We start from the raw sequence: 27,083 nt of genomic DNA on the forward strand, positions 1-27,083 counted from the left end.
CCCATGCCACACCTGGCCTGGCCGGTGGGCATCACATCCATTTGCTCCTGGTCTTTTGGGGGGCAGTACAAAGCACCCGCTCCCTTAAGGGAGGAAAAGTGATCTGACTGCCTCTGGCTTCCAGTCACTTGTCCTAAGTCCTGAGCTGTCCTGTCCTCCCAGCAGCCCCACCCCCCTTCTTGCCTACCTCCCCAGCCAGGCCTCCTCCGGCGAGACCACCCACCCCATCCAGTGTGCAGCTCTAGCTTGTTCTGCGAGGCTCTAAGTGGTTTCCGATGAAAGCAGCTCAGGTCTGACAACTGCGAAGTGGATGAGGAGGCAAGCTGGGGGCGGGGAGAGGGCGCAGAGCACCCTGGAGCCTCTGCCCCAACAGGGGACCCAACACCCTTATCCCCCACGCGAGTCGGGTGAACCCTGCCGCGGGTTCTACTCCCTAGAACCACTCGGAGAGTTGAGCATTTAGAAAAACTGGCAGATTTATTCCACTGGGGCCCTTTTTTCAAGAAGCTAAAAGGTGAAGGTGGTGGGGGGAGAGGCTGCCCCTCTCCCCTTTCCTTTCTCCTTCATTTTCCCTGCTGGGTTAAAAAAATGGCCTGGACCCCCAAACCTACCCCAAATAAAAAATAACAAAACAACAACAAAAAAACTGAGGTTCCAAAAAAGTTACAGCATCTTAATTCCTCATAGAAAAGGGAGGGAGCGAGCAGGAAGAGAAGTCCAGGGCCGGGACTCCCCCACCCCACCCGGGGCAACAGCATTTAAAAACCCCTACACCCCATTTTATCAAAACCAAAGAGGCAAAAAAAATCTCCCTTCCCCCTCCCCGAAACCCAAATATATATATATTTAGATATTTATATACTTCTTAAAAAAACAAAAATTCGAAGGCATTAAGCGTTAAAGTGAATCTAAACAAGGGAATGTGAAATTCCCTTTCCTTCCCCCTTCCTGTGGGGTTCCATGGTACATCCCCAGCAGAGGAACCAGCCCCGAGGGGATGGCAGAGGGGAAGGACCAAAGGGAGCAAAGGGCGGGGCCTCCCCAGCCAATCAGCAGCCAGTACGGGTGTGGGCGTGGCGCAGGAAACCACACCCCTCGGAATTGTCCAAGTGGGAGGGAGGTGTGGGGGTGGGCAAGGGACGTTGCATTCCTATGTGATCTTGAGCCAACTCCAGGTCCAGTCGAGGTGGCGGCGGGGGAAGCCGGGTAACAGGCGGGGCGCGCGGGAAAGGAGAAATGGGTCCCCGCGGTCAGGGGGAACCCCGCTTCCTCAGCTCCTGGACAAAGGCTGGAAGGAAAAACAGAGCAGGGGTCAAGGCCAGAGGTTCTTGGTCCTTCCTGCCCCACAGCCGCCTGTTCAGGCGGACACACCCTGCCTCACCTTCAATGATTTCCTCTTTCACCTTCTGCAGCTCCTTCCTCACCTCCTCCAGGAGCTCCTAAAAATCACAGGGTGTCACCAGGCCAGAGGGGTCCCTGGGCTGCCAGTGGGACCCTCCCCGTTCCCTTCCCGGGCTGAGCCACCTGGAGCCGCAGCCCCTACAGCTGCCAGCCCCAGCCCAGGTGCCCTACAGGAGAATTCTAGACGCTTGGAGCCAGAGAGAAAGAACTGGAAGACGTCCAGGCCACGGCTGGCAAGCACGTTCCCCATCTCCTGCCAACTGCAGTTGGCGGTGGCCAGACAGCTGGGGTCTGCATGTTGAGGACTCTGGGTGCTCGTCGGGAGTGCAGGCGTGTGTGGGACCCCTGACCTGGCCCGACCTCCCCATTTTCCAGACCAGAACATCCGGACGCTCTGCTGGATTCACCTGGAGGAGCCCCTCTCCCCTCCGCACTTCCCCTCCTCCCCAAGTTACCTGCTTCACCCTCTCCAGGTCTGACTCGTCACTGGAGCTGGGGGCGGGGGGGTGGGCGTCAGAAGTGGCCACCGAAGAGGAGGACTTCATCCTGGGAGGAGAGGGACAGGGATGATTGCGAGATGAAGTTAGCCAGAGGCCCCGTCCCTCCCTCCAGAGGCCCCGTCCTTCCCTCCAGGGGCCGCAGTGCACTGCCCACCCCCAGCTGAGTTCACACCTTGAGCCCCCAGCTGAGCCCACCTTGGTAAGGTCGTGCTGTTCTTCTCCCAGGGTCTCCGCACAGATTCTGGGAAACAGGCCACCAAGTGGGAAGATGAGGCAGGAGGACTTCCGCCCCCGGCCCCATCGGGTGCTCCCTGCGGGTGGGCGCAGGGCACCCTGGGATGGGCAGGGCCTGGCACTCACCACTGTGGGTAGGGATTCTGGCCTCTGGCTCTTCCTGCTGGCCCGAGAGAGAAGCGGTGTGAGCAGCCCCCCAGCCCCACACCTGGCCACCCACCCGGCCACACCGTCCCTCAGCCCCCAGGCAAGCCGGGCCCCTCCCCTCACTCACACTGGCTGACTCGTCCTTGGGTTTCTCTCCCACCTGCGTGGCTTTCCTCCTGCAGGCAAGGGGGGCAAGAGAGACCTCAGCCCTGCCCAGAGCGGTGGAAACCCAGCACCGGGCCATCTAGGGTCTAGGGAAGTGGGTGGGGTACTGCCATTAAGTGGCCCCAGGGGAGATGGGGGAGCAGGTGCTACAGTGATTTTCACATTCAGGAACCCTGACATCCTGGAGAGGGGGCTGGAGAAGGCCTCTCAGAACTGGGATTCTAGGAAGTGGAGTTTCTAGAACATTCCACAGGCTCCCCCAGTGGCTGTTCACCTCGGCCATCTTGAGGGAGACCACAAGAGCTTGGCCCGGGCTCTGACCTCCCACCCCTTCATGACTGATGGGATGTGTTTGGGGGGGTGTTCCTCAGGCTCACCTCCGGGCCAGCATGGCATTCATCTCTTCCATAAGACCCCCACCACCTGTGCTGCGACCACTCTCAGCTTTGGGGCCCAAAGGCCCCCCTGAGGCTTCCTCCTGCTGAGGAAATCAAGAGAGAGGAGCTTGGGGGGCAGGCCTCTGTGACAGGAAGGGGAGCTCCCTTCAGCCCATTATTACCTCAGGGTCAGGCACCCTTCCCCCCTCACCTTGCTGACTTTCCGAAGTTTGGCTCCCGCAATGGCTGCAGCCAGGCCGGGGGCACCAGTCCCCCCACCACTAGGGCCCTGGGCTGTGGGGAGAGGGGGTGCAGGGGGCGGGCCCCCTCCAGCTCCATGCCCTGCAGCAGACACCCCGGAAGGAGGCAGACCTGGAGGTGGGGGGGGACCCGGAGGAGGGGGAGGTCCCGGAGGTGGGGGTGGGCCCCCGGCAGGGGGCGCAGGTGGGCCTGAAACACACACAGAGGAGGGGAGTGGCTCAGAGAGATGTCCACCCCCTCCTCCAGGAAGGCCTCCAGGCTCAAGGTCCAGCCACCCGAGCATGCCCAGTCACCTGCATTGGAGACCCGGCGCTCCAAGTGCTCTGGCTGCTGCCTGTGGGGAATGGAGGCTGCGGTCAGTCAGGACCCAAGGACACCAAGCTTCTTGGTTCCCGTGCCCCGACCCTAGCTCCCGCACCCATGGGAGCCCATGAGAGAGCTGGGGTGGAGCCGTTCTGGCCATCAGCTGTGCCCGGATCCTCTCGGTGCCTGGGGTCTGGACTCTGCAGGACCACAGGCTGTGCAGCTCTAAGCACTCAAGAGCCACTCAAACTCTCAGAGGTGTTGGTGACAGGTGGCGGGGAAGAGCTGGAACATTCTGGAAAGTTAGGGGGATGCCCGAACAGTAGCTGGCCCTACCTTTTCTGCTGCTCCAGCTCTTCTGGGGAGGGGCCGTTCTGGCTGGCCCAGGTGGCAGGAGTTGGAGGTGCCGGCGGACCCGGGGGTGCCCCTCCTGGAGGCCAAGGAGAGAGAGCGCCAAGCGTGAGCCCTGCAGTCTTGCCCACATCGCTCAGGAATCCTGGCCATGACCATTCCCTCACTTCCTTCTTCCTCCCAGAGCCAAGGAAGGGGTGGCTAGGACACCGTGGGGACGGCCACCTGCCCTTGGGTCCTGCAGACCAGCACCTAGGTAGACACCAGTGTCCCAGCCCCGCCCTCCTGCCAGGTTCTCCAGGAGCAGGTAGACATCTGAGAAACACCGACTGAAGGCTTTGGCAGTGCCAGTGCCCGGAGGTGGAATGACAGGTGACAGGAGCTCATGGAGTTAGGGAAGCTGCCCTACCTCCCTGCCCCACCGTTTTCCATTGCCATGAGCCACTCTGCTCCATTTTAAAGACAGGACCCCCGCCCCCTGGGGTCTGTGGCCAGCACTTACCTTCCAATGCCTCTAGGGCCTCGGCCATGCCGGCAGCAAACTGCGCTGCATCCTCCTTGCTGCTGAAGTTGAGCCCCCAGACCTGGCGGGCATCGCGCCACTGGTGGAAGTTGGGGGTGGCCTGATTGTACTTGACACCCCGGACTATGGCACAGTTGATGACCACCTGAGAAGGCAAGGGGGGGTGAGGACTAGCAGCCCAGGCTGGGGGCAGAACTGCAGGGGTGTGGGGAGAAGGGCTGAGCACCTACCTGCTGGTCAGGCTGCATCTTGCGGCCCACGACCCGGAAGGAATTGGCTGTAGGGTTGTGGTAGATCTGGACGCGGCTGAAGGCCTGGGGCCCCGTGCCTGCGGGGAGCCAGCGCTTGTTGCCGTCATCATAAAGCATCACAGTGGCCCGGCTGGTACACACGACCGTCTCACTGTGGGAGGGAGGGGAGAAGGTGGTGTGGGCGGGGTCACCTTGGGAGACCCAGACAGGAGAGGGACAAACAGGAAGTGGAGGAGGCAGCTGAGAAGATGGGAGAAAGACGCTGGGCAGGGGTCAGGTAGGTGAACACAGCTGGGGTTGCGTAGGGGGACTGAGCCACTCTCTAGCGGCCAACTGCCCCAGTGTCCCTACCTCAGCCAAGGTTTGAATGCCCCATCCCCAGCAACACTTGCTTAGCTCAGAGGAGGAAGCTGAGGCCAGGGAGCAGAAGAGGAAGACCACGGCCCAGACCCCTGCAGGGGTGGGGGGTGCCTGCCGCCTGGGGCTCACCGCAACCCTGCAGCTCCCTCAGCACACACTGAAGGGCCCTGTCAGGGCAGGAGACAGACCTGTCCCCAGGCAGTAACTCCTCCCCGCTCTGCCCAAGGAGCCCAGGCCCTGGAGTCCATGAGGACTTCCTGGGGGAAACAGAGCCTGCTGCAGACTCAGGACTGGGGTAGCAGCGGTGGGAGGCTTCAGTCAGGAGGGGGCATCCCCAAGCGTGGATCCAGGCTCCAGATGACCCCCTCCACCCATGTGACCCAGGCAAAGAGCCAGCTATCTATTACCCACCAGGGCGGGAGGAAGGGTAGAGTCTGGGTGCTTCCCCTTCCCCAGTGAGGAAACGGGGTACCAAGGGGAAGTGACTGGCCCAAGGTGACACATCTCTGGGGGAAGCGCTGGCCTTGGCTGGCCCCACCCCTACACCAGGGTTTTTCCTGAAAAGAGGAAGCTGGTGGCGAGAGGGGGATGGGGATTCCACCCACAGTGGTGGCAGCTCCTCTTCGTTCATGGGACAGGGCAGGTGCTGGGCTGTGACACTGGGGGTCAAGGGTGGGGAGAGCCCCTTGCAGGCCCAGCTGTCTTCAGGCCAGTGAGGGGAGAGGGTGGGCCACCTGTCCCCAGCCCTGCCCCAGGAAGCAGGATGGGAACCCGGGAACCCAAGCCACCATGGGCCCCCAGGCATAACCAGCCGGCACTGTGTGGGCCCCTGGCAAACCCCAGGTGCCAGTTCCAGCCAAGCGCAGCCTCAGGGCCTGTTTCTGGCTTGCGCCACCCCCAACAGGGCAGAGTTAAGGCTGCACCCACACCTGCCACCCACGCCCAGGGCAGAACTCTGGCCAGGTGCCTAGAACTGCCCTTGCCCCACCCCAGCTGCCCTTTGCTCTCCCAGGCAGCCCTGCCCAGCTGAGGGTCTGGTGACCTGGCCTTGGCCAGAGGGATGGTGCCCCTGTGCCCACCCCACCCTCCCTGGTTTCCTCTTACTTCATACTGTCACAGCCCCACCCCCCAACCAGACAAGCCCCTGTGACACTTCTACAAACTAGTGGTCCCTCCGCTGACATGTAACCTCTCCCCAGAAGCCCTCCAGGATACTCCATCCTTGCCACCAACATGGCTCCCAGCTGCGATTCCCGTACCCCAGCCCCCAGCAAAGCATCGGGGTTCTCAGGGGCGGGATGGCCATCGGTGGGGTAGGACTATGTCCCCAGGACCCAGCACACAGCAGGGACTCAGTGGGTGTTAAATACAAAGGAAAAAACAACAACAGCACAGCCGCCCAGCCCCCATCAGCCGGCCTGGTGTCCCACACGCGGTGCAGGAGGTGGCCTCTAGCTCCTGCCCTTGTGATAGGCCAGGAGCCGCAGGCACAGAGTGGACATGGGTGGGGATGCCGGTCCCAGGCCACAGGGCAGCAGGGCAGAGGGGCTGTTTGTGAAGCCCACCAAGAGCTGAGCAGAAGGTGGAGCACTGACAACCTTAAAAAGCCGCTGTGGGTCAGTGAGTTCATGCTTAGCCCTTTGTGGAACTAGTTCACTCCGTCTTTGTCCTCGGTGGAAATTTGCAGTGAAAAACCTTACAGGTAACAGAGTCAAAACCAGCCAGGGACTGGGAAAGTCAGGGAGACTGCAAACTGAGCCCTGCAGGGGTCTCCAGGGGTCTCCCCAACACCCCCAGCTTGCCTCTGTGACTCACGCCACAACTCGCCAACCTTGTAGCTCAGCAACCAGAGGTGGGCACCCATCTGACGCCTTGGGGCTGATGGTCAGCCGGGAGGCCGAGAGCTTCCCATTCCTGGGTGGCAGTCAAGCAGAGTCCTCCCCCAAGCCACACCTGAGTGTGCCACCCCACCTTGCCACACTAGTGCTGGAGATTTGGTCCCCCAGCCTCCCCAACTCTCCATCTGTGAACCTACCCTGGTCCAGAAGCGGACCTGCAGGTGTCTATGTGAGTCAGGGGACTGAACTGTCCTCAGTGGTTCTTTTTTTTTTTCACAGTGAAACTACGTTATTTGTACTTTAAAAAGTTTGGCTCTAACAGCAAAAGAGCTCAAACACAAGAGTAAGAACAAGCCTAGCCTCTCTCACATCGTGCGACTCCCACAGGCTCCCTGCACACCTCCGTTTTCCTGTCAGCAAAGGGCATGGGGCTGGGACACCCCCTTAAATAACCCGACCACCCCACGGCCCCAGGAGCCTGTCCCCCACCCCCTGAAGTCTTCCTAAGGCCCACTTTGCTCCTTTCCCAGCCCTCCCTCCAATCCCGGCTCCAAGTCCCCGGATCCGGCAGACACTCAACAAATATTTGTCCAACTGGGAGAGAGAAAAAGAACTTATATCTTGTAATTTTCCATCTCCCCCGAGGGGTCAGGGCTCCAGCCAAACCAGCCAGAGGAGGGCCTGCGGGCAGCACCACTGAGTCCATGAAGACAGGCTCGCTCCTGGCCCCTGCGCTCCTCCAGCCTCAGTTTCCCCAGCAGGGAGTGTGGGTGCAGATCCCCCAGGACGCTCGAGAGGGGTACAGTCCCAGAAGTGTGGGTGGGAGAAAGGGGTAGACCCTCAGGTGCGGCCCACACAGAGGGGTTGCCTTCTGCCCCTGCCCAGCCGGCACTGGGGAGGGGGCAGGCCCGCCGGGGCGGGGTGGGGGTGGCGTCGGGAGGCCGTCCCAGACAGACACCACAGGCTCCTGTCCTTTTACGGTCTCGCGGCGAGCGAGGCGGCACTAACTCGGACATCCGCCATCCGCCTTCCACGGGCTTGGGACCGGAAACGCTGGGGGGGAGGGGCGAGGCGGGGGAGGGGAGGGGGTGCAGGCAGGGGACCAGGCTCCCAGCAGCCGCCCCCTCCCGCCCCAGGGCAGGCCCCCTGGGAAGGGATGTCTCTGGAGGGGGACTGGCAGGAAGTCTGGGGGTGTGTGTAAGTGCAAGGAGAGGTCTTCCCCTTCCCTCTCCCGTAGCAAAATTTCCAGAAAGGGGAGGGAAGGGGTGGTCTTTCAGGGTCCCGGGAGGAAGGAGGACCATGGGGAACAGCAGGGGGAGTGCAGGGTGCAGGCGGCACGAAGTTACCCCCACTCCCCTGAGCCGGCCTCAGGGGCCTCCCCCCTCAGCCTAGGGGCTTTGGGGCAGGAAGTCCCAGAGAGAGTGGAGGAAGGGAGATAGCTTTGTCAGCCTCGGGCCCCAGGGGAGTGGGGGTGGGCCTAGTCCACATGGCACCCCCCCAGCACAGGCCCACTCCGCCCTCAGGTGAACCCACGGGTACTGGGGGGGCTCCCCCTCCAGGATAGAATTACTGGGGCAGCTGGAATCTCGGTAGGGGACTGGGAAGGCTGTGACCTTGAAGCTCCCCAGTGACCCTGCCTCCAATCCCCCCCTCCCCGCTCTGAGGGACCGGCTGGGAGAAGGGGTGTAGGTACGGAGTAGGCGGATGGGGGGACCCCCCCTGGCTGGGGGAGCAGCCGCCCCTCTGCGCTCCACGCCCGCCCCCTCCTTTCCGCACGGCCAGCTGTCTCGACAGGTGAGTCAGGAAGACAAAGGCCCCCCCTTCCCCAGCTGCCGCGCCCCCTCCCTGCAGGTGGAGAGAGGGGGCCGCCCTCCTGGCCCCGCGCCGGGGGAGCCGCCCTGGGCACCCGCAGCTCCGTCCGAGGCACCGCCTGGTTCCGGCCAAGCGTGTGCACGCAGGGCGCCCCGCGGGGCCGACCACCCCCTCTCCTCCTCACCCTCATCATCTGAGCGAACCCAAGTTTGAGGATGGGGAGCGACTGAAGAAGTGCCTCCCGAAGTGAGGAGTGAGGTGCGCGCCCACACTTGGAGGAGACTTAGCACGGGAACCCAGACCGATCGAATCTGAAGGTGCCAGGATCTCCCCCAAACCGTCCCCAACAGCCTCCCCCGGCCCCAGCTGAGCTCTGGGGTGTTGGGGTGGAGAGCAGCGCTCCAGAAATCGCGACATCTCTAACAGGGAGTCTCGGCCAACTTGGAGGTCCCCTGACAAAGTGGAGAACCCGGGGAGTCTTTGCAGCGCGCCCCCACCCCGGCACCCCAACCCGAAGGCTCCCAGGAGGGGACTGACCCGGGGAGCCCCGCGAGGCTGCCCCAGGAGGCGGTCTGGGTGTGCAGATGGCCTGAGCAGGTTCGACACCCCGTCCCGGCCCCGATCCCGATCCCGGCCCCGGTCCCGATCCCGATCCCGGGCGAGCTGCGGCTGGGGGAGGGGGACAAAGGCGGGGCGCGGGGGGAGGGTCGCGGGCCGCGCGCGCGCGGGGCTCACCTCATGGCTGCGGCGCGCCCTCGGCCCGGGCGCTCCCGGGGCGCCCCAGGCTCGAGCGGCGGGGGTTCGAGGCCGGCTCCCGGGTCTGCTCCGTGCTCCCCCGGTCGGGGTCCCGCCCCTGCGGGGAGGAGGGCCCGGGAGGCTCCGCGGGCGCAGCCGGCGCCCGGGACGAAGGGGGGCGCGGGTCGGGAGGCGGCTGTGCCCGGCGGGGTGCGGCTCGCTGCCCGGCGCGCCCCCTCGGCCGGCGGCCGCCAGCACCTCACTCTCACTCCCGGACTTCTCTTCGCTACATTTCCTTCCAAAATTCCACTCCCCGCTCCCACAATGCCCCGCGCCTTAAAGGGCCCGCAGACGCCTCCGGGCCGTGTGGGGAGGGATGGGGGTGGGGTGGGGGGCGGAACCCCGGCGGCACTTCCCCAGCGGACTGCACCCCTGGTTGTCACCCCTGTCCCAGACTCGGGGGGTGCAGCCCTGGTGGAGGCGGGGGGTCCGGCCTCATGGAAACCAGGCAGGGGGGTCCTCTCCCATTATGGGGGATTCTCGGGGCGTCTCAATGGGGTCAGAATTCGGTCCTCCCGCCCCTGCCCTGCTCAGTCCTGCTCTCTCCACCGACGTGTCCATTCTTGCATATTCTGCTGAATTTCCGGGGTTGGGGGAAGGTAGGGGAAAGGACCTTCGGGGTTAAGCCAGCTTGTGCCCTCTAAATCCCACCTTTGTGAGGTGCCCCTTTTCCAACACACACTGTGTCTAATTGATGCTGAGGGGTGAGCCTCCTAGCACCCCACCCGGCATCAGGAGGGGGCAGCCGGTGGGGCAGGGCCTGGGCCACACCCCACCCTCCCGGGGAAGGTGAGAAGGAAGTGGGCCGAGGAGGCGAGGCCGGCCGCTGACTCAGAGCCGCAGGGTCGGGGAGGGGGTGGTGACCGGCCGGGAGTGCGGGGGGCGCGGGGGCCGGGAATAGGGGGGGTTTAGGGTGCAGGAAGCCGCGTGATCCCCAGACCTCTGCACGCACGCCTTGAGGTGACCTCCTGGGGAAGGGGGCGGGGTCGGCGCGGGAATCGGGGTGGGCGCCAAGTCGGGGAGCCGCCCCCCATGTCCCAGACCGACCCCCCAAGCTCCAAACCGTCCCCCCAGGTCCCAGACCGAACCCAACCTCGGCCCCCAGGTCCCAGACCGAACCCAACCTCGGCCCCCAGCCCCAGACCGAACCCCAACCTCGGCCCCCAGCCCCAGACCGAACCCCAACCTCGGCTCCCCCAGCCCCAGACCGAACCCCAACCTCGGCCCCCCCAGCCCCACACCGAACCCCAACCTCGGCCCCCCAAGCCCACACCGAACCCCAACCTCGGAAGCCCCTCCCCTCGCGTTAGTAGCCCCGCCCCATGACATCACGCGTCCCCCGACCACGCCCCTCCCTGTTCAGCCACACCTGGCCCCTGGTAAGGTGTACTCCCTAAGTCAGTTTTCAAGTTTCTGAGCAGGAAAGCTGAGGCTGGGGATGCCCAGAGTCCCGGGAGTTTGGGCCCTCTAGCCCGAGCCCCTTTGAGCTGCTTTGTAAGAATTATTATTATTATTATTACTTTAATTGGAAAGGCAGATTTATAGAGAGGAAGAAAGACAAAGATCTCCCATCTGCTGGTTCACTCCCCACAGAGCTGCAGTGGCCAGAGCTGAAGGATCTGGAGCCAGGAGCGTCTTCCAGGTCTCCCCCACGGGTGCAGGGTCCCAAGGCTTTGGACTGTCCACTGCTTTCCCAGACCACAAGCAGGGAGCTGAAAGGGGAATCGTGCAGCTGGGACAGAAACCAGCACCCATGTGGGATGCTGACACTTGCAAGGGGAGGATTAGCCAACTGAACCATTGCTTCAGGCCTGTAGCAGACTCTTTCTATAAAAGTCTAAATAGTAAGTACTGTAGACATATTCAAAATAAGGTATTATTTTATTTGGGTAATTTTAACAACTCTTTAAAAATATAAACAGTGGGGACCAGGGTGATGGTGCAGTGATTAAGGTCCTCCCCTTGCACCCGGGATCCCATATGGGCACCGGTTCTAATCCCAGCAGCTCCACTTCCCATCCAGCTCCCTGCCTGTGGCCTGGGAAAGCAGTGGAGGACGGCTGAAAGCTTTGGGACCCTGCACCCGTGTGGGAGACCCGGAAGAGGCTCCTAGCTTCAGATCGGCTCAGCTCCAGCCGTTGCGGCCACCCGGGGAGTGAATCATCGGACGGAAGATCTTCCTCTCTGTATATCTGCCTTTCCAATAAAAATAAAATAAATCTTTAAAAAAAGCTATAAACAGTGGGCTGGCACAGTAGCCTAGTGGTTAGGCTCTCCCCTTGCGTGCACAGTGGGACCCTGTGTTCTGGCATAGTGGGTAAACCCACCATCTGCAGTGCCAGCACCACAGATAGACACAAGTTCCAAGTCCCAGTTGCTCCACTTCTGATCCCAGTACTTGGGACCCTGCCAGTCATGGGAGAGACCCAGATGGAGTCCCAGGCTCCTGGCTTTGGTCTGGTACAGCCCGAGCTGTTATGGCCATTGGGAAAGTGAACCAGCAGGTGGACGATCTTATATATATGTGTGTGTGTGTGTATCAGCTTTTCAATGAAGCAGATAAACCTTTAATTAAATAAGAAAGAAAATGTACATAGAAACACATGTAATTAAAATGTAAGTAAAGTAGCTCTCCCCTACCTCCCCCCCAAAAGGCCTCTATATAGGGAGGGGAGAGAGGATAGCTGAGCTGGGTGACTTTAGTTTTGCACACCCTGAGGGTTGGTTTCTGTGCTGTGTTCTGCTTGGGGGTGGAGTCCCCCACTTAGCGGACCTGACTGACGGGATGTGGGGGAAGCAAAAATTCATCCTGGCTTCTTTCTGCTGGTTCTGGGGAGCTGGGACGATGGCAGTAGTCCTCCTCTGGTCCCCTGGGGCTCCCGCTGCCCTGAGGGTTTGCTCAGGGTGACAGCTGGGTGGCCTCCAAGCCCAAGGCAAAGTTTGTGTGGACATGGAGGGGGCGTCTCCCATAGCCCCCACCTCATACCTCTGGAAAATGCAAGTGGGAAGGGGTGGCCTGTGGGGGCTCCCCTAGCCTCCCAGCATCTAGCCTCTGTCTGCTTTATAAAGTTGCTATTTATTTTCATTTTATCGGAAAGAGAGCGCGCAAACCAGCACTGTGACAGCATAGCCGATGACGCAGCACCTGGTCATGCCAGCAGTCCCTGTGAGTCCAGTCATGTCCCAGCTGCTCTACTTCCAACCCAGCTCCCTACTAACATGTCTCAGAAGGCGGCTGAAGTCTTTGGGCCTTTGTAGCCACATGTGAGACCCGAGCAAAGCTCTGGCTCCTGGCTTCAGCCAAGTTCGGTCCTGGCCGTTGCAGCCATCTGGAGAGTGAATCAGCAGCTGGAAAAATCTCTCTTTACATATAAGTATGGATTTCAAGTAAATCTTCAAAAGAAAGAGATCCTCAAAGCACTGGTTCACTCCTCAAATGCCCAAAGGGGCAGCACTGTGGCATAGCAGGTAATGCTACCACCTGCCACAACAGCATCCCATATGTGAGCCAGTTGGTATGCCGGCTGCTCCAGTTCCCATCAAGCTCTCTGCTAGTAGCCTGGGAAAGCAGCAGAGGATGGCCCAAGTGTTTAGGCACCTGCATCCATGTGGGAGACACAGATGAAGCTTCTGGTCTTGACTGGCTCAGCCCTGGTCACTGTGTCATTGCAGGAAGATTCTCTCTCTCTCTTAGATTCCCCCTCTCCCCACTATTTCTACAAATCTGTAACTCCAACTTCAAGTAAATAAATAAATATATCCTTTTTTAAAAGCTTTTTTTTTCAAGATTTATTTTTATTAGAAAGGCAGATAAATAGAAGGAGATACAGAAAGATCTTTTGTCTGATGATTCATTCCGCAAGCAGCTGCAACGGCCAGAGCTGAGTCAGTCCAATGCCAGGAGCTAGGAGCTTCTTCTGGGTCCCCCAGACAGGTGCAGGGTCCCAAGGCTTTGGACCATCCTCTACTGCTTTCCCAGGCCACAAGCAGGGAGCTGGATGGGAAATGGAGCAACCAGGATTAGAACTGGCACCCACATAAGATCCAGGCACCTGCAAGGAGAGTTTAGCCACTGTGCTATTGTGCTGCCCCCCCTTTGACTTATTATTTTTTTGGAATGGCATATATACAGAGAGAAGGAAAGACAGGGAGATCTTCTGTGAAATGATTCACTCCCCAAGCAGCCACATTGGCTAGAGTTGAGCCGGACCAAAGCCAGGAGCCAGGCACTTTAAAAAGTTCATTTAGGGTCCTGGCGTGATAGCTTAGCGGCTAAAGTCCTCACCTTGCATGCACTGAGATCCCATGTGGGCACTGGTTCATGTCCCAGTGGCCCCGATTCCCACGTGGGACACTCGGAAGACGCTCCAGCCTCCTGGCTTCGGATCAGCTCAGCTCTGGCCATTGTGGCCGCTTGGGGAATGAATCATTGGATGGAAGATCTTTCTCTCTGTTTTTCCTCCTCCTCTATATATATCTGACTTTAAAAAAAAAGTTTATTTATTTTTATTTGAAGGCAGATTTATAGAGAGAAGGAGAGAGAAAGAGAGAGATCTTCCATCTGCTGGTTCATTCTCTAAATGGTCCCAAAGGCGAGAGCTGGGCCTGTCTTAAGCCAGGGGCCTGAAGCTTCTTTAGGCTCTCCCACATGGGCAGGGCCCAAGAAATTGGGGCATAGGGCCTGGCACGGTGGGTGGCCTGATGGCTTAAGTCCTCACCTTGAACGCACTGGGATCCAATATGGGTGCCGCTTCTATTCCTGGTTGCTCCACTTCCCATCCAGCTCCCTGCTTGTGGCCTGGGAAAGCAGTGGAGGACGGCCCAAAGCCTTGGGACCCTGCACCCATGTGGGAGACCCAGAGGAGGTTCCTGGCTCCTGGCTTCGGATGGGCGCAGTACCTGCTGTTGGGGCTGCTTGGGGAATGAATCATCAGATGGAGCATCTTCCTCTCTGTCTTTCCTCCTCTCTGTCTATCTGATTTTGCAATAAAAAGAAATAAATCTTTCGGTAAAAAAAAAAAAAAAAAAAAACTTGTGGCATCTTCCATTGCTTCCCCAGACACTTTAGCAGGGAACTAGATCGCAAGTAAGGCATTTAGGACTTGAAGAACACCACTCATATGGGATGCCAGCCACAGGCGAAAGCTTAACCTACACAATGCCAATCCCACACATCAATCTTTTTTTTAAAGATTTATTTATTTTTATTGCAAACTTTGATATACAAAGAGAAGGAGAGACAGAGAGGAAGATCTTCCATCCAATGACTCACTCCCCAAATGAGCGCAACCACCAGAGCTAAGCTATCTGATGCAGGAGCCAGGAACTTCCTTCTGGGTCCCCCAGGCGAGTACAGAGTCCCCAGGCTTTGGGCCGTCCTCGACTGCTTTCCCAGGCCACAATCAGGGAGCTGGAAGGGAAGCAGGGCTGCTGGGATTAGAACCTGTGCCCATATGGGAATCCAACATAATCAAGGCGAGGACCTTAACCACTACGCCACCACGCTGGGCCCCACATACATCAATCTTAAAAGCAATTTTAAAAAATTGCCCACCAAACTCTGTGCACCCACCAACTGCATTTGCATAGGAAACCAAGAACCTGACTCCTAACTTCGAATCGGTGCAGCACCGGCCATTGTGCTCACTTTGGGAGTGAATCGTCGGATGGGAGATCTTCCTCTCTGTCTCTTCTCCTCTCTGTATATCTAACTTTGCAATAAAAATAAATAAATCTTAAAAAAAAAACAAATATATCTTTCAGAAAAAAATCATTCCTCAAAAAAAAAAAAAAATCATTCCTCAGAAATAAAATTACCTACCACAGCCAGGTCAGCGAACAGGCTATAATTCCACCCATCTCTCCCAAGTGGGCAGCAGGCACCCGAGGACTTGACCCACCATCCCCTGGTGTTTCTGGGGAAGTGGAGCTGGCACCCAAGGCTGGGCACTGCAGCACGGAATGCAGGCATCCCGAGGCCCATTTTCTCCGCTGTGCCAAATGCCCACCCTTTTCCATGACCTTGATGCAGCCTTTCCTGTATCTGTCCTCAATCCAGTATAGTCAGGTGGCATGACCCAACCCCCGCAATGCTAAGGGTTAGGATTTGATCGGTGACCTCAGTGACAGGTCAGGTACAGGACCTGGTGTGGCGGATGAGAGTCAGCTGCTGCCCTCTCCTGGAAGAATGACTAACTGCGGAGGGGTTAGCTTGGAGCCACGGCTCTCTGCCCCGCCCCCCCGACTCCAAGGATAGAAGCACGGAGACAGTTCCTGGTGGGATCTCCAGGCTGCCAAACGCAACCATGCCTGCAGCCTCCGGCCTCTTCAATTACACGGCCCAGTAAGCTCCCTGCTTCGCTTCCACCTAGTCACAGTGCCAAGAATCCCAGAAAGCACCTGCCTGTGCTGCTTGGAAGTTATAGCAGCATTCCTAGGCCACTGCGGGATGACCCTCCAAAAACAAAAGGGGCAAGGGGATCATACCACAGACGCCTAAAAGAATCGATCAAATACGCAAGGGCCTTACCTTCCCCAGCTCTCTTGAGGCCGGGCGGAGCTCAGAATAGGCTTCAGCGATGGTGGTGGCCCTAGAGAAGGGAGAGGGGGTGGCCTTCTGCAGTGAGCCCTCCTCCTCCCACCCCTCCCCCAGCTCTCCCCATTCCACACCCCCCACTCACTTGCAAGCCAGCCCTCCCCCAGGAGGCAGATCTGGTATGTGCTCTGAAGCCATGGTTCTGAATATGGCGTTGAGGGTAGGGGGCTCCTGAGTGGCACACAGTTCTGTGAAGAAGGCAAGGGTTGGGGGGATGGAGTGGTAAGACCCTGCTCTCCGACTACCCATGGAGTCGGACTCCCTGAAGCGCCCACTCACCTGCGACCCTGCGGCGCAGGGCTGCATCCAAGGCCAGCTCCCTCCTAGCGGCCTCCTCCGTAGGCCTGGGGGCCCCCGGAAAGCAGACCAAGATGCAAGTCATATTGTCCAGGCTGCCCTACAGAGGAAGGAGAAAAGGGAGCCCCATGGGAGAGCAAGATGGAGGCCGAATTCCCCAACAATCCCGGAGCCCAGGGATCCCCTTCTTAATCCAGGCCATAAGACCCCATCCCTTAGACCATGCCCCTTCAAGTCCAAGCCCCGACCTAATGGGAGGATGACCACGCCTTTTTGCTGAGGCTCTCACCAGTGCGTAGTTGACCTGCCAACCCTGTCCAGCACTGCCCTCTCCGTGAGACCAGGGTCTTTCTCTTAGGCCCCTTCCACGCGTCTGCCTAGCCTCTCTACTCTCCCGCGAGGTCTCACAGCATCGCTAGGGATCCAGCAAGCTGACCTGGCTGTGTCCTCGCCTCCTGGTCTAGGGACGCGCTGGACCCCACTTGGCCCCCACGCCCTGTCCCCAGCACCTTGCACAGGCACGTGTCCAACACCTGCGCGCAGAGAAGCTCTGGGGCCAGGCCCAGGCGGAGGCGCGACGCCACTAACTCGGACAGAGCCGTGCCAGACACCGCGTCCCAAACGCCATCCGAGGCCAAGAGCACGAACTCATCCTGGGCTTGGCGTTCCAGGGCGGCCACCTCGGGCTCCGCCGACACTAGCTGCTGCTCGGGAGGGCGTCCCCGCGCCTCCTTGAAGGCAAAGTCCCCCAATGCTCGCGACACGGCCAGAGAACCCTGGACTCGCCGGCCGCGGATGGTGCCACCTGCATCGTGGATGCGCTCTCGTTCTCGGGGCCGGAGAGGTTGGTGGTCCTCGGTGCTGAAGGCCATGGTGCCGGCCCGGCGCAGCACGGCACGCGAGTCCCCGCAGTGTGCCAGGTACAGGAAAGTCGGGGACACGAGCAACGCCAAGGCTGTGGAGCCTCCGGGCTCACCGCGGGGCCAGAGTGCACGCAGGCGCTCGTCGGCGCGCAGGAAGGCGCAGCGCAGCGCGGCACGGACACCCTGGGGCTCGCGGGGCTCCGGACCCAGCGCCTCGAGCACGTGGGCCGGCAGGCGGCGAGCGCAGAAGCGGGCAGCCCGTGCCCCGCCGTGGCCGTCGAAGACGGCGAAGAGTGCCCATCCTGAGGGCAGCCCGGGTAACTCCAGGCGAGCACAGTGCGCGTCCTCCATGCGCGCGCGCCAGCCTTGCACCGCACTGGCGCCGAAGCGCAGGTCTCCCGACGCTCCCCCGTGCGGCCACTGCACGCACCGCGGGACGGCCAGCAAAGACGGACACTCGCCTGGGGCCGGGCACCCCTCTTTCTCCTCCTTCTCCTCCTCTTCCTCGCTGTTTGGCCGGAGGATACGCTCCAGCAAGCGGGCCAAGGCCGCCATCCTGTGGCCTATGAATCGGGAAGGCTCCGCCCTCCGCTGCCCTCCTCCCTCCTCCCAATTAATTCCCTCCGAGGTGAGACGTTAAACCAGCTAAATCCCGTTTCTATTCCTGGACCTGTAGGTGGAATGGGGTCGCACCGCCGAGGTCGGGCTTAGGGTCTCGGAGGGCAGACGTGGATAACTAGCACTTGAGCAAACATCACGCACGGCTCACCTCACTTCTCCAATTTATGGAGGGGAAATTGAGGGAGAAGTGTGAGCGTCCGTGGCCAGGGTCCCGGCCCAAGCTCCGCCCACGCAGTGAGGGTGCCCTGGCCCCTCCACCCCTGCGCCCTGCGGCCTGTCAGGTGCTTTTTATTTTCCCAGCCCTGCCCACCCACCGACCAAGCCCGCAGCCTCACACTTGTCATCCTTGTCGCTGTCTGAGCGCAGCCTGTAGTAAGCGGACAGAATTCCAGCTCTTGTCCCCAAACCCTGGCCTGTGGAAACCGGCCTATTTTCTCTCCAGGTTCTGAGAAGGCCCCCAACCTGACCAGCTAGTTCTCATTTCCTCTCGCCATGCCTCCAGAACTCCGATCCTGCCCGTTTATCAGAATAATCCTAATTTGTTTGAGGCCCAACCCTGTGTCTTAACTTTTCAGAACTCAGAAAGTTTCTTGGGCCTGGTGCGGTTGCCTAGAAGCTAAAGACCTCACATTGCATGTGCCAGAATCCTATATGGGCACCAGTTCTAATCCCAGCAGCTCCGCTTCCCATCCAGCTCCCTGCTTGTGGCCTGGGAAAGCAGTCAAGGACAGCCCAAAGCCTTGGGACCCTACACCCACGTGGGAGATCTGGAAGAAACTCCTGGCTCCTGGCTTTGGATCAGCTCAGATCTGGCTGTTGATACTTGGCTCATTCTCTTTGTAACTTTGCCTTTCCAGTAAAAATAAATAAATATTTTTTTTTAAAAATGAGGGGCTCAACGTGGTAGCCTAGTGGCTAAAGTCTTCGTCTTCCATGCTCCAGGAGACCTAGAGGAGGCTCCTGGTTCCTGGCTTTGGATCAGCTCAGATCCGTGAACCAGGGGACAGATCTTTCTCTGTCTCTTCTTCTCTGTAAATCTGTTTCCAATAAAAATAAATAAATAAATCCCAAATAAATGTTTCTTCGTGGTCTCTTTCCACTCCATCTGGGCTTGGGCCAGCTCAGAGCTTCCAGAATATTTCTGTTTCTGCCTCCCCCCTGCCATCCCTAGCCCTGCTCCAGCTCAGCCCAGATACCCACACCCCATCCGCTCTCAGACTCTCTTTTTCCTCCGTCCTCTTCCCCTAACGGCGCCGCCCCTTCTGTGCAGACCCCAGACCCGCTGGCCCCGCCACGCCCCCTAGCTCTACAGCTAGCCCCGCCCCGGAGGGCGTGTCCCGCTGGGCCACGCCCGTCCGCTGGTTAACCACTCCGTCCTAGCCCTGTAGGCTAACCTCGCTGGCCCCGCCCCTAGCTAGCTCTTTAGACTAGCCCCGCCCCGAGGGCGTGGTCCCACCATGGCCCTCCCCTCCTCTTCGCCTTGCGGGCTACCTCGCTGGCCCCGCCCCGGGGGCGTGGTCCGGCCGGCCCCGCCCCCTCGCGCCGCAGTGCCGGCCCCGCCCGCCCGGCCGAGCCGTGCAGAGGGCGGCGGCGGCGGCGGGAGCGGCCCGGGAGGAGGCGGCGAGGATGGCGGCGTCGTGGGCGCGGCGGAGATGAGCGCCGGCGGCCCCGGGCCCAGGGCGGCGCGGCCGGAGTGGGCGGGGGTCCCGATGCAGGCCCGAGGGGGGCCATGGGGCAGGTCCTGCCTGTCTTCGCCCACTGCAGTGAGTACCAGGAGGCTCGGGCCTGCTGGTGGAGAGGCCGGCGCCGGGGGTCCTGGGGTACCCCGCCTGGGGCGCCCCGCCGATGCAGAACCGGGAGCAGGAGGCGGTGGAGACAAAGGAAGGCCTCCCCTCCCCCCGCGATCCCGCGGCCTCCGGGGGGGATGGAGGGGAGCAGCCTGACCTGCAGGACCCCGGGCGGAGCTGGACCCGAATGAGGGGCGCCCCGGGATGGGTCGCGCGGGTCGCTGGGAGGGGTCGGGCCCCTCCCCAGGGCGAGGCCGCGGGCGGGAGCTGTCCCCTGGCCCTGGTGCTGGCCGCAGCCGGCGGCGAATGTGCTTGCTTGGATGCGATGCTGACAGCCAGGATGGAGAGGAGGGGATCTATCTCCCCAATGGCCCACCCGTCTCCACATCCCACCTCCGTTTTCTGCTCGACCTGGCCCAGCCCCTGTTGTCCCTCTGGGTGATGGCCAGGACTCGCCAGTCGTCAGCGGGCTCTGCCACTGCTTAGTAGTAACTGCCCTGCTGTTGGCCTCCGACTCCCAGAGCTGGGGCGAAGGGTGGCGGGTTTGCAGCGGTGTGGAACCTCTGTTGGGTGTGGAGCACCTGGCTGGTTCCGGGGGGCCCGGGGTTCCCAGCTGAGCATGCCCTGGGTCTCTGAGCCCAGGGCTTCGGGCACCATTCTCTGTCCCTGCCCCACATGGTGGCTGGCTCCCACGGCTGTGTTTCAACGCTTTGCCTGAATGGAGCGTACAGAAACCACGATGGGAGAAGGTGTGAGCTCAACCTCGTGGGGTGCCGTCCCAGCACCCCAGCACGTGAAGATCTTGCTTTGGCTTAGGAAGGGGGTACCCTGCCTCCACCCCCTCTCCGCTCTCATCTCCCCCTCCTCACTTACACCTGCGCACTGCAGGACGACTGTGCCTCACTTGCCTTGGGTCTCTGCTCCCACGGGCATCTTGGGGTGCACACCGCACCTCCAGGCTCTCCCTCTCTCGGCCCTGTCTGATGAGCCCCCATAGCACGTGTTTGTTGTCTTCCTTCTGCACATTTTCCGGAAGCCTCTGTGTGGTAAAGGTGCTGGGATAGAGCAGGTGGTCGGGGTGGAACCCCTTCCTCCTAAGATCCCTAATGGGAGGCCTCTAAGGTTTCTGAACTTCAACTTCTGAGCTGCCCGCCTGCCCTATGGTGGACCACGTGTCCCAAGATGCCAGCACTGGCTCAGACAGTCCAGACTTTTCTTCTAAGAATCTTCCATCTTTAAAGATTGATTTATTTATATTAGAAAGGCAGATTTATAGAGAGCAGGAGAGACAGAAAGATCTTGTGTGTGCCAGTTCATTCCCCCCAAATGGCTGCAATAGCCAGAGCTGAGCTGACCTGAAGCCAGGAGCCAGGAACTTTTTCCATGACTCCCACATGGATGTGCTGGTCCTAAGGCTTTGGGCCATCCTCCGCTGTGTTTCCAGACCACAAGCAGGGAGCTGGATGGGAAGTGAAGCAGCTGGGATACAAACTGGCACCCCAATGGGATGCTGGTGCAAGCAGAGTGAGGGTCACTCAACCAGTCATTGGGCCTGCCCCAAGTCTTCCACTCTTTCTCTTGCAGAGGAAGCCCCGTCCACAGCCTCCTCTACCCCGGACTCCACAGAGGGTAAGTGGGGTGGAGCTGGAAGGGGGCGCTGGGGGCCGCATCCCCCTCCGGCGAGCTCAGCCGCTCCCACCTGGGTCCTCGGCAGGAGGGAGCGAACACTCGGATTTCCGGGAGCTGCACACAGCCCGCGAGTTCTCCGACGAGGAGGAGGAGGAGACCACGTCGCAGGACTGGGGCACCCCCCGGGAGCTGACCTTTTCCTATATCGCCTTCGACGGCGTGGGGGGCTCCAGCGGCCGCCGCGACCCCACCGCCCGCCGCGCCCGCCCCCAGGGCCGCTCCATCTCGGAACCGCGAGACCCCCCTCCGCAGCTGGACCTGGGCGACAGCCTGGAGAGTATCCCCAGCCTCAGCCAGTCCCCAGAGCCCGGACGCCGCGGCCACCCCGACCCTGATCCTGCGTCCATCACCGCCGACCACCCCCTCGAGGAGGACCTGAGGCTGCGGCTACACCTGCTGGGCTGGGCTGCCGAGGAGGCCGGGGCTGGGGAGGACTCCTCCGCCACCAGCAGCTCCACGCCGCTGGAAGACGAGGAGCCAGGACGTGCAGCCGGAGTGGAGGCCGGAGAGCCTGGAGCAGGTGAGAGGGCTGAGGCCTGGGCTGGGGGTCTCCCCGCCTGGCCCCTCAGAGCTCACGGTTTTTCCTGTCTCTCTCCCACTGCAGAACTGGACGCACAACCCCGGCCTGCTCAGCCCTCACCGCCCAGGGTCCCGACTCCTCAGCCCAGCCCCCGGCCTGGGACCCCGCAGCCCGGCACCCCATCTCCACCCCGATCTCGAGATTCGAACTCGGGTCCTGAGGAGCCCTCGCTGGCCGAGGAGGAAGCCCCGTGGGGGCCCCTGGAGCGGGAGCCAATCACAAGACAGTGCCTCGATAGCACCGACCAATCCCAGTGTACTTGGGAGCCACGCCTTCTCGGTAAGCCAAGAGCTGGAGAAAAGTCCCCCCCCATTGGACACCGCGGGAGTTGGAAGGAGCCAATGGGGGGAAGGCAGGCGTGGGTTGCATCGGGACCGGCTCCGTTATCTGAGGTTGCCATTGGCTCTTGGTGCGTTAGTGCCCCGCCCACTGGAGGCGGATTGGCTGAGAGCGCTTGCAGCTTCGCCCCTCGCTGGGAGTGCGCCCCCTGGAGGCCGAGCGGGGCCGGTGCGGCCGCCCCTCCTGGGGCTGCACCTGCTGGCGGGTCGTAAACAGAGCAGCTCCGCCTCCGCGCCCCGCCGGGCCGGGTTACCCGGAGCTCCCAGCCCTGCGCTGTTTACAACTCGGCCTCCAAGTTTGGGCCTGGGGCCCCACCTCTGGGGACACCCATTGGCTGGGTCCAGGGGCGCCCCGCCCCTCAACTCTGCCTCCCGGATCCGCTGAAGGGGCAAAATCCCCGGAAAGGAGCCGGTACCCGGAGCCTCTTCCTCTGAGCCAAGATGTGCAGTCAAGGTGGGCTTTGGGGCATGAGGGGAGCCGGCCGGAGGGTTGGGGCATAGCAGAAAGGGGAGCGGTCCTGAATTCGCCCTTCCTCCCCTCCAACTCGGGGGGCAGCGGTGGTGTTTCCTAGTGATCTGGGGCGTCTGCAGAGCTGCGGGCTGGGGCTGGGGGTGCTCAGGGAAGGGGGAGGGAGGGCGAGCCTTGGAGCATTGGGGGTCCCCCTTGTGTCCTCTGCCCCAGGGCTTGTGGCCCCAGGAGCTGAGTGGGCCCCTCCCCCAGCCTGAGGCCCAGGCGAAGCTGTCAGCCCAGGGCTGGACAAGCCAGCACAGCTGCTGGCCAGGCCCCCTCCCCCCCAGCGTGCCTAAACTTAGACCCCGCCTCAGGCGACCCGGCCCCTCCTCCACCCTTGGGGAGCCTGCTGGGTGCTTCATGCATGGCAGGGGGCTCAGCCCCCTGTGTGGGGATCAGCATGGTAGGAGGGTTATTGGGGGCCAGGTCGGGGTGGGGTGCTGCAGACGGAGGAGCCAAAGCTTTGGGGTTTGGAAGTCCCTGGCCAGGGCTCTGGGGTGGTTGAGGAGATGCGTTTCAGATCTCAGCAAGGGGCCTTGGGTCTGAGTGAAGGCCCACCTTTCCCCAAGAGGCAGCCCCTAGACAAAGGGGGTCCCTGTGGTTGTAGCCCCTGGCAGGCTGACAAGTGAGCTCACCGGGGCAGGTTACTGGGAGGCGAGTGATGGTTCTGGTTTTGCTGCTGTAAATGAAGAAGGTGGCCACCTCATTACTGAGCAAGCTCACACCACGTGTGACGTGCCAAACCGGCGGCCAGCTCCTCTTGTCCAGGGATGTCCCTACTCTCCAGGGACTGATTCACTCCCAAACAGCAGCTCCAAGCAGTGGAAGGATGCTGTGTGTGACACTGCATGGGTCAAGGGCTTAGGGACTGGAGCGAGAAGGACCAGCCAGACATTGAGTCCAAAAAATAATCACAAAACAAATGACAACACAGCAGACAATGGAATAGCATGCAGGTCTTTTAAAAAAAAAATCACCAGGCTCCACTGCATTTAACGAAGGGGGAGCTGTGGGGAGAAAGTAGGGCGCAGTGTGCAAACATTCAGAAAGTGGGTATAGGCAGGTGCGTGTGGAAGTCTGTGGACAGATCTGTGCAGGTAGCTTCTGAGAGCTGCGTGAAGACTTGTGTTTGAATGGACACACCTTGTGCATACATGACCTGTGTGTGACATGTGTGTGACCCGTGACACATGTGGAGATGAATTGCACCTGTGACCTGCCTGTCCTAGTGGTGGCCAGGAAGTGCAGTGCCACCTGTGTGTGCACACACAGGACGAGGGGCAGGAAGGATGGGGTCTTCCAGATGGGCACCAGACAGAGAGGACGCTGGGACTTGGGAGAGCTGGATAATGGGAGGTCACTGCTGCCGCAGGCAGGTGACAGGCTGCCGCCCCCTCCCTCTCCACAGTGGCGGACCTGCTCTACTGGAAGGACACGCGGTGGTCGGGCGTGGTCTTCACGGGCCTCATGGTCTCCCTGCTCTGCCTCCTGCACTTCAGCATCGTGTCCGTGGCCGCGCACGTGGCTCTGCTGCTGCTGTGTGGCACCATCTCTCTCAGGGTTTACCGCAAAGTGCTGCAGGCTGTGCACCGGGGGGATGGCGCCAACCCCTTCCAGTGAGAGCCCCCTGCCACTCCCCCTCCCCACAGCCCAAAAGTGCAGTCCGTCCTCATCCTCTAACCGGGCTCCAGCCCTGACCTGAAGCCTGCTCTGCCTTCTGACTTCCCCACCACCCCCCCATCATCCTCACCTCTGTTCCATCTTTATCCCTGACCTTGACCCTATGTTGGCCCTCTGGCCTTCTCCCTGACCCCCATTTTCTGTGCTGGCTGCAGCATCCCCCCTCAACACACACACACACACACACACACACACACACACACACACACACACACACACACACACACCCTGCTCAGTCTGGGCCCCATGGTCCTTCTGAATGCCCCTCCCCTCTCCCCCTCTTCCCCATGTCCTCTCAGGGCATACCTGGATGTGGACTTGACCATGACCCGGGAGCAGACTGAGCGCCTGTCCCGGCACATCGCCTCCCACGTGGTCTCCACGGCCACGCAGCTGCGGCATTTCTTCCTTGTGGAAGACCTCGTGGACTCCCTCAAGGTGCCCCACCCCCTCCTGACTGCCCAGGTCCACCTGTATACCCCCCGGGTGTGTGAGTCGGGAGGGGGTGCCCCAGGCCGGAGGGGGTGGTTCATGGCTGACCCTGCACCCCCTCCCACCCCCAGCTGGCCCTCCTCTTTTACATCCTGACCTTCGTGGGCGCCGTCTTCAATGGTTTGACCCTTCTCATTCTGGGTGAGCTGGGAAGGCGGCCGGGTGGGGAGGCGGACGGCTGGGGTCTGGATGGGGGGAGCTGCAGGTGGGACTGTCCTGGGTGAGCCCTGACACTCCCCCCTCGCACGGCCGTGTCTCCTGCAGGCGTGATTGCGCTATTCACTGTGCCCCTACTCTACCGGCAGCACCAGGTGAGCGCTCCAAATCGTGCTGTGGGCACGTGTCCCGTGGCCGCTCCTCTTCTCCGTGGGGCTAATAGAGCCAAGTTACGGTGTCTGAGTGGCCAGAGGCCAGCATCCCGAACAGCAGATTGGCAGAGAGAAAGAGAAATAGCGAGAAAGATCTTCTATCTGCTGGTTCACTCCCAGTGTCCTCAGTGGCCGGAGTTGAGCCGATCTGAATCCAAGAGCTAGGAGCTTCTTCCAGGTCTCCCACACGGGTACAGGGTCCCAAGGCTTTGGGCCGTCCTCGACTGCTTTCCCAGGCCACAAGCAGGGAGCTGGATGGGAAGTGGAGCAGCCAGGATACACTGGCGCCCACATGGGGTCCTGTTGCTTGCAGATGGAGGATTAGCCAGTTGAGCCCACGCACCAGGCCCTCCACCTCTGTCTCCTCCCCTAGCCAGGGTCGGGCAAACCAATTGCCACCTTCCCCTAATCATCCGCAGACGGACAGATGAATACACGGAGCAGAGACTCGGGCCCTCGCCCCAGAGCGGCTCTCGCGGCTCTGTCCACGTGCGTGCGCACACCCCCAGACATGCACACCCCCAGCTCCCCTCCCACCGTGCCCAGGATGGGGACGCTGGGGCAGGCCCTGGCGTGGGCTGCCCTGAGGTCACTCTTGGCTCCCTGGAGGAGAAGACTGACTGTGAGCTGAGGGAGTAGGGAGATCCCCTCCGATCCTGTCTCTCTTCCCCCAGACCCAGATTGACCAGTACGTGGGGCTGGTGACCAATCAGTTGAGTAGCATCAAAGCCAAGTAAGTAGGTGGGGGACGGGGTGGGAGGCCTGGCACGTGCTTTCTGTCTGTACCCGCAGAGGGTGACTGGGTGGACAGGGCTGGCTCTATCGGCCTCCATCCCTCCTCTCCCACGGTTCTGGGGGTTGCCTGCCCCACGTCGGACGCCTCCCTTCCGCCTCTTCTGCAGGATCCGAGCCAAGATCCCAGGGACCACAGCCCTGGCCTCTGCCGCCGCCGCCGTCTCTGGATCCAAAGCCAAAGCCGAATGAGAGGGCTGCCTCTGCGCCCGCACGGGACGCCCGACCCCATCCCCGAGCAGCCCCCCACGGCCCCTCCATCTGCATCCCCAGCCCCTGCTGCCTCAGGCACTTCCCCTGGTGGGGGGTCAGGGTCACGCCCACCCAAAAGAACTCGCAATTCGTCTGAGCGGCTAGGACTACACTTCCCAAGAGGCTCTGCTGTCGGAGTCCAGGAGAGGCGAGGAGCTTTGGCCGCGGGGCCTGCTGGGACCTGTAGTTGCGAGTCATCCGTCAAGGCCTCGCTCTGCACTACTGCGACCCGCCGCTGGTGGCGCCGTGCAGGAAGGGGTGTCTTCCCCCGACAAGCCAAGGCAGAGGGTCCCCCCAAGGCTGGGGGTTTTGCATGGGGCCCAGGGGAGGCCTGAGCTTGGAGTTACACTTTAATAAAGACTCCTGTGGAAAAACCCACAGCCTCCTTCGGCTCTTTTTTTTTGGTAAGATTTATTTATTTTTTTATTGGAATGTCAGATATACAAAGAAGAGGGGAGACAGAGAGGAAGATCTTCTGTCCGCTGAGTCACTGCCCAGGTGGCCACCACAGCCAGAGCTGAGCTGATCCGAAGCCAGGAGCCAGGAACCTCTTCGAGGTCTCTCACATGGGTTCAGGGTCCCAAGGCTTTGGGCTGTCCTCCTCTGCTTTCCGAGGCCCCTAGCAGGGAGCTGGATGGGAAGCTGAGCAGCCAGGACATGAACTGGTGCCCATATGGCATCCCGAGTGTGCAAGGCGAGGACTTTAGCCACCAAGTTACTGTGCTTGGCCTGTCTGCCAAGATTATGAAGTGGTTGTGGAGAGCTCGCTGGGAGACCGCTCCACTCCAGGGCGAGGGCAGCCCTGCCATAGCTGTGCTCAAGGCAGGCCTCACTACGATTTCTTGCTCCACCTGCTGTGTGGCCATCTCCAAGCCTGAGACCCCTAAATGTGCCGGGCCC

The 27,083-nt window shown here is 60.9% G+C and overlaps 3 protein-coding genes across 6 annotated transcripts; 1 reads left to right on the plus strand and 2 right to left on the minus strand.

Moving 5' to 3' along the window:
* Window positions 1-458: 458 nt before the first annotated feature.
* On the minus strand, window positions 459-9,351 carry LOC121153559 (vasodilator-stimulated phosphoprotein). 3 transcript variants are annotated; one of them, XM_040976148.1, is made up of 13 exons: window positions 9,259-9,351; window positions 4,493-4,664; window positions 4,242-4,407; window positions 3,725-3,818; window positions 3,379-3,419; window positions 3,036-3,274; window positions 2,825-2,925; window positions 2,410-2,458; window positions 2,262-2,298; window positions 2,097-2,142; window positions 1,857-1,947; window positions 1,382-1,439; window positions 459-1,288 (listed from the first exon to the last, which is right to left on the minus strand). In XM_040976148.1, the coding sequence occupies exons 1-13, from the start codon at window positions 9,261-9,263 to the stop codon at window positions 1,251-1,253; spliced, it is 1,137 nt and encodes a 378-aa protein (XP_040832082.1). In that variant the 5' UTR covers window positions 9,264-9,351; the 3' UTR covers window positions 459-1,250. The 3 variants fall into 3 exon arrangements, with proteins under 3 accessions (XP_040832082.1, XP_040832081.1, XP_040832080.1); XM_040976147.1 differs by having other exon boundaries at window positions 2,262-2,295; window positions 2,825-2,928; XM_040976146.1 differs by having other exon boundaries at window positions 2,825-2,928.
* Window positions 9,352-15,437: 6,086 nt separating this feature from the next.
* Window positions 15,438-17,628, minus strand: LOC121153758 (probable protein phosphatase 1N). The gene is made up of 5 exons (XM_040976502.1): window positions 16,720-17,628; window positions 16,193-16,310; window positions 15,999-16,101; window positions 15,848-15,908; window positions 15,438-15,461 (listed from the first exon to the last, which is right to left on the minus strand). Exons 1-5 carry the CDS (start codon window positions 17,626-17,628, stop codon window positions 15,438-15,440), a joined length of 1,215 nt encoding a protein of 404 aa, XP_040832436.1.
* Window positions 17,629-19,423: 1,795 nt separating this feature from the next.
* On the plus strand, window positions 19,424-26,518 carry LOC121153558 (reticulon-2-like). Of its 2 annotated transcripts, XM_040976144.1 has the most exons (10): window positions 19,424-19,457; window positions 21,066-21,110; window positions 21,196-21,690; window positions 21,775-22,029; window positions 24,008-24,215; window positions 24,579-24,717; window positions 24,843-24,912; window positions 25,036-25,082; window positions 25,814-25,872; window positions 26,042-26,518. In XM_040976144.1, the coding sequence occupies exons 1-10, from the start codon at window positions 19,424-19,426 to the stop codon at window positions 26,121-26,123; spliced, it is 1,434 nt and encodes a 477-aa protein (XP_040832078.1). In that variant the 3' UTR covers window positions 26,124-26,518. The 2 variants fall into 2 exon arrangements, with proteins under 2 accessions (XP_040832078.1, XP_040832079.1); XM_040976145.1 differs by lacking the exons at window positions 19,424-19,457; window positions 21,066-21,110; window positions 21,196-21,690; window positions 21,775-22,029 and adding an exon at window positions 22,372-22,542.
* The last annotated feature ends 565 nt before the right edge of the window (window positions 26,519-27,083 follow it).

This window comes from Ochotona curzoniae, unplaced genomic scaffold (assembly GCF_017591425.1).
Source record: "Ochotona curzoniae isolate NIBS_2020 unplaced genomic scaffold, NIBS_Ocur_1.0 contig_2699, whole genome shotgun sequence".
NCBI lineage: Eukaryota > Metazoa > Chordata > Mammalia > Lagomorpha > Ochotonidae > Ochotona > Ochotona curzoniae.